This window comes from Dipodomys ordii, unplaced genomic scaffold (genome assembly GCF_000151885.1).
Source record: "Dipodomys ordii isolate 6190 unplaced genomic scaffold, Dord_2.0 Scaffold92, whole genome shotgun sequence".
In the NCBI taxonomy this organism is placed as follows: Eukaryota; Metazoa; Chordata; class Mammalia; order Rodentia; family Heteromyidae; genus Dipodomys; species Dipodomys ordii.
The window spans coordinates 2,707,377-2,720,492 of NW_012267308.1; the positions used below are offsets into that span (position 1 = coordinate 2,707,377).

Consider the following 13,116-nt stretch of genomic DNA (forward strand, 5'->3'; position numbering starts at 1 on the left):
TGCTAGGCAAGCACGCTACCACCAAGCCACCTTCCTAGCCCTTCAGTCACCTTCTTAAAGTAACTTTATCTTTCAGTGATTTATACCCTAGATCCAGTAATCACTCAGTCTGAAACCTTATTTTGATTTATTTATTTACTGCTGGTCTTGGCACTTGAGTTCAGAGTGTAGGCACTATCCCTGAGCTTTTTCACCCAAGGCTGGCCTCTACCACTTGAGCCACAGCTCCATTTCTGGCTTTTTCGGTGCTTACTTGCAGAAAAGAGTCTCACAGACTTTCTTGCTCTGGCTGGCTTTGAATCACGATCCCTAGATCTCTGCCTTCTGACTAGTTAGGGTTATAGGTGTGAGCCACTCACTGGTGCCCAGCTGAAACCTTATTTTATTTTATTTTTGCAGGCTTTTGGTGTAGGTGCCCTGGAAGAGGAAGATGATGATATCTATGCCACAGAAACTCTGTCTAAGTATGACACAGTTTTGAAGGATGAGGAACCTGGTGATGGGCTTTATGGCTGGACAGCGCCCAGGCAATACAAAAATCAAAGAGGTAATTCCAGAAGGCTGTACCCAGTGGTAGGACTAAGTGTCAGAATCTCAGGAAGAAAGAACTGATAAGATTGATGTCTCTACTAGTACATGTTAATCATTAATTACATTAGTTATACCACCGGCAAAGCATCCTGAATTCATTACCTAAATGACTGGCAATAGGTCAATCTCATAAGAGTTAATACTGTGCCGGACGCCGGTGGCTCGAGCCTGTAATCCTAGCTATTCAGGAGGCTAAGATCTAAGGATTGCAGTTCAAAGCTAGCCAGAGCAGGAAAAGTCTGTGAGACTTGTATCTCTTACTAAGCCACCAGAAAACCAGAAGTGTTGTTGTGGCTCAAGCAGTAGAGTGCTTGCCTTGAGCTAAAGAGCTCAGGGACAGTGCCCAGGCCCAGAGTTAAAGCCCCACAACAAAAAAAAAAAAAAAAGAGGGAGAGAGAAAGAAAAAAAAGAGTTAATACTGTGTATAACAGGTGTAGGCCAGGTGCTGGTAGCTCACACCTGTAATTCTAGCTACTTGAGAGGCTGAGATCTCAGCCAATTAGGGCAGGAAAACCCATGAGACTCTTTATCTCCAGTTAGGCACGAAACAAAAAAACCCCCAAAACTGAAAGTGGAGCTGTGGCTCAAATGGTAGAGTACAAGGCTTGAGCAAAAAAGCTCTAACCCCAGGACCAAACACACAACAACAACAACAACAGCAACAACAAAAACAGAGAAGTTTAGGGCTTGGAAGGTGGCTCAGTGGTAGAGCACTTGCCTTGCATGCCTGAGACCCTGGGTTCGATTCCTCAACACCACATAAGCAAAAAGAAAAAAGCTAGAAGTGGCTCTGTGGCTCAAGTGGTAGAGCGATAGCTTTGAGCTGAAGAGCTGAGGGACAGCGCCCAGGCCCAGAGTTCAGGCCCCACGACCGGACCCCCCCCAAAAAAAAAATACCAGAGAAGTTTAAATCTGCCTTTAAAGCTAAATCTTGCTGGTATTCTATATCCTGGACCCTATGATAATCTATATCCTGGCTCCTACCTCTCCCCAATAAAGTCTGAGTACTCCCTCCTTTGCTATCTGTAAGCCTTCATCCCTTGGTCCTGCCATGTGGTGGCCCATCTCCTGCAGCTGCCTTTCTTCCTGCCCCCAGGGACAAACATCTGTAGTCTTTTGTTGTTGTTGTTGTTAGTTATGGGACTTGAACTCTGGGCCTGGGCGCTGTCCCTCAGCTCTTCAGCTCAAGGCTAGCGCTCTACCACTAGAACCACAGGGCCACTTCTGGTGTTCTGGTAGTTTATTGGAGATAAGAGTTTCATGGTTTTTCCTGCCCGGACTGGCTTTGAACTGTGATCCTCAGATCTCAGCCTTCTGAGAAGCTAGGATTACAGGCATGAGTGACCAGCACCCAGCACATCTGTAGTCTGAACTATGTAGTTTTCCTTTTTTTTTCTTTTGTACATTTGTTAGGCCTTGAACTCAGGGCCTAGGTGATTTCCTTAAGTTTTTCACTCCAGGCTGGTACTTTACTTCTTGAGCCACAGCTCCACTTATAGCTTTTTGCTGGTTCATTGGAAATAAGAGTGTCTTAGATTTTTCTGGCTTCAAAACTTGATCCTCAAATCTCAGCCTCCTGAGGTAGCCAGGATGACAGTCATGAGCCACCATTGCCTAGCTCTGAGATGTCTAATTTCAACCCTGCTTTTCATTAATTCATGGGCCAAGTAGAGCATTAGTGCTTTTAGCAAAAACAAAAACCTGTTATAGGCTTACTGTATAGACTGCTGACATAGCCATCTGTTCAGGAAGTGCTTGGATTATAGGACCTTTGTTCTTGGGTTTGTCTCCATGGCCAGTGCCCAGTCTTCCTGCTTTGAGCCAGCCAGAGGGCACTGGTTATTCAGTTTCCTACCTTTGTGATCTTTATCACCTGCTAGAATTTCATTTGTAAAAGACAGAGGCACATTTAATTTGTCATGGATTAGATTACGGGCTGCCCCAGTTGTGGGTTATCTTTTGTGTTTTATTTGGATGGTTGCTAAGCAACAGGAGGGACCTCCCTTAGGAGGTTTTTCATGAAGTGTGAGAAGTGATTTTTACAGCTATGGTTTTTATTTTTGTCCATACTTAACCTCTGTGTAGTTTTTCTTGAAAGCTTTTACGCCACAGGTACTAGGGTCCTTTTTTATAATGATACATTGAGGAAGTTGGGTGCTAGCTCCCACCTATCATCTTAACTACTTAGGAGACTGAGATCTAAGGATCACAGTTCAAAGCCAGCCTAGGCAGGAAAGAATGTGAGACTCTTATCTACAGTTAACAACAAAAAGCTGGAATTTGGGGCTGGGAAGGTGGCTCAGTGGTAGAGCGCTTGCCTTGCATGCATGAGGCCCTGGATTTGATTCCTCAGCACCACATAAGCAGAAAAAAGCCGGAAGTGGCGCTGTGGCTCAAGTGGTAGAGCACTAGCCTTGAGCTGAAGAGCTGAGGGAGAGTGCCCAGGCCCAGAGTTCAGCCCCCACGACCAGAAAAAAAAAAAAGCTGGAAGTGGAGCTGTGGCTCAAGTGCTAGAGCACTAGCCTTGAACATAAAAGTTCAAGAACAGTGTCTAAGCCCAGAGTTCATGCCCCAGAACCAGAAAGGAGAGAGAGAGAAAGAGAGAGAGAGAGAGAGAGAGAGAGAGAGACTGTGGAAGTACTTGTCTTGGAAAGCCAGCCATGGCTTCCTGTCTGGACAGCTAAGCAGCGGAGAGTGCTGTGGGCAGGGTCATAAGTCATTGTGTCAATAGAGGTGTGAGGGCTTTGCCTACCATTCTGTCACCCTGGTACTGTGCCCTTGGAGTGACATCACTCATGTCAAGTACTATTTATATCTTTGGTCTTACCCTTATTGTTCTCAACGTTGGCAATTAATCGGTGACATCATTTTATAGAACCAGAGAAAGATCTTCGCTACATTGGCAAAATTTTGGATGGATTTTCCTTGGCTTCTAAACGTTTATCTTTTAAGAAAGTAAGAAAACCTTTATATTAAAAATGTTTTAAACTAGTGTGGGGCTTAAAACATGTGCTGCTATGTAATGTCAGTTACTATATTAATTGAAAAGATAAGGGTCTGGGAATGTGGCTTAGTGGTAGAGTTCTTGCCTTATGTGCATGAAGCCCTAGGTTCAATTCCTCAGTACCACATAAGCAGAAAAAGCTGGAAGTGGCGCTGTGGCTCAAGTGGTAGAGTGCTAGCCTTAAGCAGAGAGGCTCAGGGACAGTGCCCAGGTCCTGAGTTCAAGCCCCAGGACTGGCAAAAAAAAGAAAAAAGAAAAAAGCCAGCATAGGCAGACAAATCCAAGAGATTCTTAACTTCAAATAGGCAGCAGAAAAGCTGAAAGTGGAGGTATAGACTCAAGTGGTAGAGCACCAGCCTTGAGCAAGAAAAGCCAAGCAACAACCTGAGGCAGAAAGAAAGGAAGGAAAGAAGGAAGGAAGGAAGGAAGGAAGAAGGAAGGAAGGAAGGAAAAGATAAGAAGCTGATATCTCACACTTGTAATTTCCTATGTATTGAGGAGACTGAGGTCTGAGGATTGAAGTTCAAAGACAGCCTGGGCAGATAAATCTGAGATTCTTACCTCAAATTAACCAGCAAAAGCTAGAAGTAGAGGAATTGCTTAAGTGGTAGAGTGCCAGTCTTGAGCAAAAAAAGCTAGGGAACAGGGCTGGGAAGGTGGCTCAGTGGTAGAGCGCTTGCCTTGCATGCCTGAGGCCCTGGGTTCGATTCCTCAGCACCACATAAGCAGAAAAAAGCCAGAAGTGGCGCTGTGGCTCAAGTGGTAGAGCGCTAGCCTTGAGCTGAAGAGCTGAGGGACAGTGCCCAGGCCCAAAGTTCAAGCCCCACAACTGGCAAAAAAAAAAAAAAAATCTCATATACTGTCCTGCCCAGCTTGCTTTGAGCCATGATCTTCAGATCTCTGCCTACTGAGTAGCTGGGATTACAGGCGTGAGCCACCAGCGCCCGGCTCGTTCTTTCTCTTTTTGCCTTTTCACTCAAGGCTGGCACTCTTCCACATGAGTCACACCTCCACCTACAGCTTTTTTTTTGGTCATAGCACTTGAACTCTGGGCCTAGGTGCTGTCCCTCAGCTCTTCAGCTCAAGGCTAGCACTCTACCACTTGAGCCACAGCACCACTTCCGGCTTTTTCTATGTGGTACTGAAGAATCGAACCTGGGGCTTCATGCATGCTAGGCAAACACTCTACCACTAGGCTACATTCCCAGTTCCACCTACAGTTTTTACTGGTTAGTTAAAGATAAGAGTTTTTCAGATTTGTTTGCCCAAAATGGCTTCAAACTGGAATCTTCAGGTATCAACTTCCCGAGTACTTCTATCTTTTTCCAGTGCTGGAGATCAAACTCAGGCCTTTGCACACCCCCACACTGAGCCACACCCCCCAGCCTATAAATGTCCAAATTTTAGCCTCTATTTTTTTTTCAATTATATACTAGGAGTCTCATAATTTTATTACTGTCTACTTCACAGGAATAGATACAAGGCTAGTGATGAACCACTTCATCTAACATCCTAGTCTCTAATTATGTAAGTTTATAATGTTGAATATGGATGTACAGAAAAATGTAAAAAGACTTGTCTCATCCTCCTGTCATGTCTTACTCCTGTTTTTATTTAGGCTCCGCTACTTCAGTATTAGAGTTTCTGTCCCAAAAAGATAGAGAGCGAATCAAAGAAATGAAGCAGGCAACTGACTTGAAAGCAGCTCAACTCAAAGCTAGGAGCCTGGCCCAGAATGCTTCAGGCAGCAGAGCCCAGCTCTCCTCACCAGACGGCGGAGACCGATCTTGGCACACGGCCTGGGGCAGCGGGACAGCCCCAACAGCCAGCAACTTCAAACCTTTTGCTAAAGATCCAGAAAAGCAAAAGCGATACGAAGAGTACTTAGTGCATATGAAAAAGGGGCAAAAAGGTGCGTGCAAGATCTAGGCGGAATGGGGCTCTTCCCTGTTGTCTCTCCAGTCCCAGATTTGCTTATTGCTGCAAAGGTTTCAGGCTTTGGCTTCTGGACTGTACAGAACAAGAGCAGTGGGGTTGTGTGGTGCACACCTGTTTTCAGCACTAAGGCTGAGGCAGGAAGATTGCAAGTTTGTTTTTTGTTGTTGTTGGCCATGGTGCTATCCCTGGGTGCTATTTTGGTCCAGGCTAACACTCTGTCAATTTGAACCACAGCATCACTTCTGCTTCTTTGGTAGTTCATTGGAGATAAGAGTCTCGTAGACTTTCCTGCCCAGGCTGGCTTCAAACCTCAAACATCAGATCTCAGCCTCCTGAGTAGCTAGGATGACAGGTGTGAGCCACCAGCGCCCAAGTCAGGTTTCTTTCCCCCACCCCCAACAGAAGTAAAGCAGTGTCTTTCTCCCCTTTCCACAGATGCTCTGGAACGTTGCCTGGACCCCAGCATGACTGAGTGGGAACGGGGCCGTGAGCGGGAAGAGTTTGCCCGGGCAGCCCAGCTGTATGTCTCTTCCCACTCCACCTTATCCTCCAGGTTCACCCATGCCAAAGAAGAAGATGACTCGGATCAAGTGGAAGTCCCTCGAGACCAAGAGGTCTGTCACCATCCTAGTTGTACCTGGTGAATTTCATTTTACTTTACTTGTTATTGGTTTTTTTTTTTTAATGCAATGCTAGGAATTGAACTCAAGACTTTGCACATGCAATGCACATGTTCTAATGACTGGGCTTCCCTCCCAGACACCGGCTAAGCTGGGTGCCAGTGGCTCACACCTGTAATTCTAGCTACTTGCCTGTAATTCTGACTACTCAGGAGGCTAGGATCTGAGGACCACAGTTGGAAGTCAGCTCAGGCAGAAAAGTCCATAAGACTCTTATCTCCAATTAACCACCCCCAAACTGGAAATGGAGCTGTAGTACAAAGTGATAGAGCACTAGCCTTGAGCAAAAAAGCTCAGGGACAGCGCCCAGGCCCTGAGTACAAGACCCAGGACCAGCAACAAGAACAAAAAAATTAATAATAATAGCTACTCAGGAGACTGAGATCTGAAGATTGAGATTCAAAGTCAGCCCAGGCAGGCAACTCTGTGAGATTTTTATCTCCAGTGAACCAACCAAAATGCAGAAAGCAGAGCTGTGTCTCAATAGTAGAATGCCAGGTAGCCTTGAGTGAAAAAGCTGAGCAAGGGGCTGGGAAGGTGGCTCAGTGACAGAGTGCTTGCTTTGCATGCATGAGACCCTAGGTTCGATTCCTCAGCACCACATAAGCAGAAAAAGCTGCAAGTAGCACTGTGGCTCAAGTGGTAGAGTGCTAGCCTTGAGCTAAAGAGCTGAAGGACAGCGCCCAGGCCCAGAGTTCAAGCCCCACAACCCACCCAACCCCCCCCCAAAAAAAATAGGTGAGCAAGAATGCAAAGTTCTGAGTTCAAGTCCCAGTACCAGCACCAAAAATTATTAAAATACAGATGGCATAACAGAATAGAAGAACACTGCTCTGCTTTAGCTTCCAAAGTACTTAAGAAAAAAATGTACATGAGGATCTCTTTTACCAACCTAGGCAGCTGCTGGAAGTTTTATTATGTAACTTTATTATGTAACATATTTACAATCAAATTGGTTTCATGGCTACTTGATAAAACAATGCTGAGTCTTTCCTAGAATGATGTCAATGACAAACAATCGGCTGTGAAGATGAAGATGTTTGGGAAGCTCACCCGAGACACATTTGAGTGGCATCCTGACAAGCTCCTGTGTAAACGATTTAACGTCCCTGACCCTTATCCCAAGTAAGTAAGATAAATCTGCCTTGATGGTGACATGTGCCATATTTCTCCAAGATAAAGCTGACTTTATTTTTCTTTCTTTCTTTCTTTCTTTCTTTCTTTTTTTTGGTGTCCGTCCTGAGGCTTGAACTCAACACCCGGGCACTGTCCCTGAGCTTCTTTGCTCAAGGCTGCTGATATACCACTTGAGCCACTGATCCACTTCTGTCTTTGTAGTGCTTAGTGGGAAATAAGAGTCTCATGAGCTTTTCCTGCCCCAGCTGGCTTCGAACTGTGATCCTCAGTCCTTAGCCTTCTCAGTAACTAGGATGATAGGTGTGAGCCACTGGTACCTGGCTAGTGCTCACTTTTTGCTTAGATACTCTCATAAATTCCCTTTCCCTCTGTGAATGTTCTTGTAACTCATGGGACTTGGCAGTTTTGCAGATTTCTTTTAACCTTGGCTAATTCATTGCTACAAATCCTATATCCAGATAGCCAGTTTTATTCCAGCACTTGTGGCTCATGCCTCTCATTGTAGCTACTCAGGGGACTGAGATCTGAGAATTACCATTTGAAACCAGCCTGAATAGGGAAAAGCTGAAAGTGGAGCTGTGGCCCAAGTGGTAGAGCACTAGCCTTGAGCCAATAAATAACATCCAGGTCCTAGGTTCAAGTCCTAGTGCAAGCATACCCAAAAAGAAAATTCTCTTTATTTCTTTGCAATCCCCAGTTCCACATTAGTTGGCTTACCAAGAGTGAAACGTGACAAATACTCAGTCTTCAACTTTCTGACACTCCCAGAGTCCTCGTCCTTGCCCACCACTCCAGAACCGATTGGGAAAGTGCCAGAACACCGTGCTTCTGACAGTGAGTATGCCTTCCGTGGATCTGTGCTGTCTGGGACCTCAATTTTTATATGCTACAAAGACACAAGTAGAAGGTGATAGAACTCTGATCTTATACATAGTGCTGACTCTTCCTTTGAGAAGGAAATGACTCAGTATCTATAAACTACTCCTGTGCTAAAAGTCTCCCTGCATGCCATGTGGGGTTGGAGATCTGTTTCTGGCGTCGCCTCATCTCTAGTGTTTTGCCCAATGCTGGCCCATCAAGGGTTCAGCAGTTTTCTTTCTTTCTTTCCTTCTTTCCTTCCTTCTTTCCTTGCTTCCTTCCTTCCTTCCTTTCTTTCTTTTCTTTCTTGGCCAGTCCTGGGGCTTGAACTCAAGACCTGGGCACTGTCCCTGAGCCTTTCTGTGCTCAAGGCTAGCACTCTACTACTTGAGCCACAGTGCTATTTCCAGCTTTTTTTTTTTTTTTGGTCGGTCGTGGGGCTTGAACTCTGGGCCTGGGCGTTGTCCCTCAGCTCTTCAGCTCAAGGTGAGCGCTCTACCACTTGAGCTACAGCGCCACTTCCAGTTTTCTGGTGGTTTATTGGAGATAGGAGTCTCACGGTCTCTCCTGCCCGGGCTGGCTTTGAACCGCGATCCTCAGATCTCAGCCTCCTGAGTAGCTAGGATTACAGGCATGAGCCACCAGCGCCCGGCTTTCCAGCTTTTTTTGTATATGTGGTACTGAGCAATCAAACCCAGGGCTTCATGCATGCTAGGCAAGCACTCTACCACTAAACCACCTTCCCAGCCCTTCGCCGAAGATCTGAGCCCTTGAGAACACCATTGTGGAAAACTTGCTGATCCTAATGTTTTATCTGTGCCCGCCCTTTCAGAATCCAGGAAACCATCCCGATGGGACACATCTAAGCCAGAAAAGAAAGAAGATTCCATTAGTGAATTCTTAAGTTTGGCTAGATCAAAAGTGGGCCTTCCTAAACAAGAATCCTGTCCCCCTGTAAAGAAAGAGGAAGAACAGGCTCCAGCATCACTTTCCGAGAAGGTACTTGGATCTTGCCTGTGTCTCTGCCTGGCTGGCCATGACCTTGGCTTTACTCGGGGGTGGGAGAAGGGGAGGTGCACAATAGCAAACCTTGCATGAAGGGCAAGAAGGCAAAATGTACTATTTCTCGGTGGGCTGAAGGACTGCAATAGGACTTGATCGCCGTCCTTAAGTTGTGCTGTTGAATGCAAAGGAAATCACAGGCGAATATATAAATGACTGAATATAGTTGTCAAGTGAGCCACTGAGACAGGATCTCACTACATAGCCCAGGTTGCCCTTGTGCTCAAGATCTTCCCACCTCAGCTTTCCAAATGCTGGGATTACAGGTATGCGCTACCATGACTCTCTCCCTTAGTATTGGACTCTGAAGGCTTGGGCAGGCTTTTGAAGACAACACAGAGGCAACTGTACTCGACTTCATTTTTCTGGGCCTCCAATGACCAGTTTCTAAGGGTAGCCTCTGGCTCCTCATCCCACTGGAAGAAAACCCTACAAAAAATAAAAGTTGTGCCGGGCGTCGGTGGCTCACTCCTGTAATCCTAGCTATTCAGGAGGCTGAGATCTGAGGATCTCGGTTCAAAGCTAGCCTTGGCAGAAAATTCCATGAAACTCTTATCTCCAATAAAAACCACCAGAAAACTGGAAGTGGTACTGTAACTCAAGTGGTAGAATGCTTGCCTTGAGCTGAAGAGCTGAGGGACAGCGCCTAGGCCCAGAGTTCAAGCCCCAAGACTGACAATAAATAAATAAATAAAAGTTGTAGCCAGTGCCAGTGGTTCACCCCTGTCATCCTAACTACTCAGGAGGCTGAGACCTTAGAATCATGATTTGAAGCCAGCCTGGGCAGGAAAACCTGTGAGACTCTTATCTCTAAAGAACCACCGAAAAGCCTGAAGTGGAGCTGTGTCTTGGATGGTAAGAGCGCTAGCCTTGAGCCAAAAAAGCTTAGGGATGGTGCATAGGCCCTGAGTTCAAGACTCTAGGAAAGGCGCACACACACACACACACACACACACACACACACACGGTCTTATGAGTGTTTTCATTTAGGTAGGCAGTGTGTGGCTCTGGGAACCCATACACACGAGCCTAATTCCAAGTGTGTATGTGTATGTCTATGTCTGTGTCTGTGTGTTCCCACATGGCTCCCACTCCCTTGCTTACTCATTCCTTACTCTTCAATGTAACACAGACCACAAAGCCAGATGTGGAGTCGCAGGCTGAGGAGGAAGGCAAGCGCCCGTCCATGGACCTGTTCAGGGCTATCTTTGCCAGCTCCTCAGATGAAAAGTCCTCATCCTCCGAAGACGAGCAAGGTGACAGTGAGGACAATCAGGAGGGGGCCGTGGAGGCCAACCTCCAACTTCCCCAAGAAACCCACATGGAGGAAACCTCTTCCACAGCACCGGGTATGTTCATCTCTCAGGCTTGAAGGTCTAAGGGGCAGGTGCTGGCACTTCATCTGTCCTCACAAATCAGGGGAATTAGGTGGGCATCAGTGGCTCAGCCTGTAATCCTAGCTACTCAGGAAGCTGAGATCTAAGGATCACAGTTCAAGGTCAGCCCCAGGAAGGAAAGTGCTGTGACTCCAAATAACCAGCAAAAAAAGCCAGAAATGGATATTTTGATCAAGTGGTAGAGCTTCAGCCTTGAGCACAAAAACATATGTATGTGTGTGTATACATAGAAATAAATATATATACATATACACATATATGTTTATCATATATATGCATATATATATATATATGCATGCATACCATGTATTTATTTTTTTTGGTTGGTTTTTTGTTTTGTTTTGGTTTTGCTGGTCCTGGGGCTTGAACTTAGGGCCTGGACTCTGTCCCTGAGTCTCTTTATGCTCAAGGCTAGGGCTCTTCCTACCACTTGAGCCACAGTGCCATTTCTGGCTTTTATTTTTCTTTTTCATTTTATATTTTGGTCAGGCCTGGGGTCTTGAACTCAGGGCCTGGGCACTGTCCCTGAGCTTCTTTTGCTCAAGCATTCTACCACTTGAGCCACAGTGCCACTTCTGGCTTTTTCTGTTTATGTGGTGCTGAGGGCACCATGGGCTTCATGCATGCTAGGCAAGCACCCTACCACCAAGCCACCTTCCCAGTCCCTCATGTATATTTATATGTTTATCATATTCTGATATATATATGATATATATGAGCCCATGAGACACATATTCATATTCATATCTATAAGAATTTCATATATATTTTATATATCATATATGATATACATATATGTGGGGGGGGATGTATTTGTATGTCTCAGACTTTCCAGTCTTGTCTGGCTCTGAACTAAGATCCTCAAACCTCAGCCTCCTGAGTAGCTAGGATTATAGTCATAGGCCTGCATCAATTGTGTTTTTCTGTAGTCCAGGCAGAGATGACAGCCCTGTTCCACTATACCTCATTGTTAATATTTTTCATGAAATAAACATCCAGGGGCTGGGAAGATGGCTCAGTGGTAGAGCGCTTGCCTTGCATGCCTGAGGCCCTGGGTTTGATTCCTCAGCACCACATAAGCAAAAGGAAAAAAGCCGGAAGTGGCGCTGTGGCTCAAGTGGTAGAGCGCTAGCCTTGAGCTGAAGAGCTGAGGGACAGCGCCCAGGCCCAGAGTTCAGGCCCCACGACCAGACCCAAAAAAAAACAAAAACCATCCAAGTTTCTGTTAGAGGACAGGGTCTTCTGTCCTGTGTGTCTGTATGTAAGATTGTATCTGTTCTCAGCTAAGTCTTCCTCTGGGATGTGTCTGGTCTCTCCAGCTGGCAGAGACAGGCGTACTTGTCCCTAGGTACACGCAACTGCCGGTGCTGGCAAAAAACCTGAAGTAGATTCTGACACACATCAAGACTAGCAGATGAATGAAATGAATATCCTTATGTTTTTCAGCCAGCGAGCCGGAACCCCAGGAGCTCACACTTCCCTTCCCAATACAGAAGATGCAGATAGATGAACGAGAAGAGTTTGGCCCTCGGCTGCCCCCTGTCTTCTGCCCCAGTGAGTCCAGATCCCCTTGGTTCACCTGCTTGTACCACACATAGCTCCTGATACATCTGCCAGTCTAACAGCGTGTCTACACCCCCATCTAATCCAACCTGAAGCCACCTACATGTATGTCCCTTCATTATTTGTTTTTCTGCTGGCATTGGGACTTGAACTTGGGACCACTGGCTCTCCTTTAGCTTTTTCACTCAAGGCTGGTGCTCTACCAGTTGAGCCACAGCTGCACTTCTAGCTTTTTGTTCATTAACTGGAAATAAGAATCTCACAGATTAGTTTGCCTGGGATGGCTTTGAACTATGATCCTCAGATCTCAGCCTCCTGAGTAGCTAGGACTACAGGAGTGAGACACCAGCATTTATCCACATGTTCTGTTTTGAAACTAATCACTTCTTCCTGGTGGCTGAATAATGATCATGGCTTTATACCTTCAGAGATCTTTCAACTGGTTTTATCTACTTTATTTCTGGTCCTGGGGCTTGAACTCAGGGCCTGGGCACTTGTCCCTGAGCCTCTTTTTGCTTAAGGCTAGCACTCTACCACTTGAGCCACAGCACCACTTCCAACTTTTTTGGGTAATTCATTGGAGTCTCATGGGGATTTTCTGCCCCAGCTGGCTTCAAACCGTGATCCTCAGATCTCAGCTTCCTGAGTAGCTAGCATTGCCGGCATGAGCCATCAGCACCTGGCAATATACATTTTATATTGGTTTTGTTTTTCTGTCAGTCGTGGGGCTTTTTAACTCAGGGCCTGGTTGCTGTCCCTGAACCTTTTTTTTTTTTGGGGGGGGGGTCCGGTCGTGGGGTCTGAACTCTGGGCCTGGGCACTGTCCTTCAGCTCTTCAGCTCAAGGCTAGCGCTCTACCACGTGAGCCATAGCGCCACTTCTGGCT

At 46.1% G+C, this 13,116-nt stretch overlaps 1 protein-coding gene across 1 annotated transcript in view; it reads left to right on the forward strand.

Moving 5' to 3' along the window:
• The window catches only part of Gpatch1 (G patch domain containing 1), a 30,500-nt gene that overhangs the window by 10,550 nt on the left and 6,834 nt on the right, over positions 1–13,116 (forward strand). The window contains exons 8-17 of the mRNA XM_013026161.1: positions 400–547; positions 3,467–3,546; positions 4,791–4,824; positions 5,214–5,507; positions 5,969–6,147; positions 7,211–7,338; positions 8,048–8,184; positions 9,041–9,207; positions 10,403–10,619; positions 12,114–12,221. Coding sequence (XP_012881615.1) covers positions 400–547; positions 3,467–3,546; positions 4,791–4,824; positions 5,214–5,507; positions 5,969–6,147; positions 7,211–7,338; positions 8,048–8,184; positions 9,041–9,207; positions 10,403–10,619; positions 12,114–12,221 — 1,492 coding nt within the window. The remainder of the gene's footprint in view (positions 1–399; positions 548–3,466; positions 3,547–4,790; positions 4,825–5,213; positions 5,508–5,968; positions 6,148–7,210; positions 7,339–8,047; positions 8,185–9,040; positions 9,208–10,402; positions 10,620–12,113; positions 12,222–13,116) is intronic.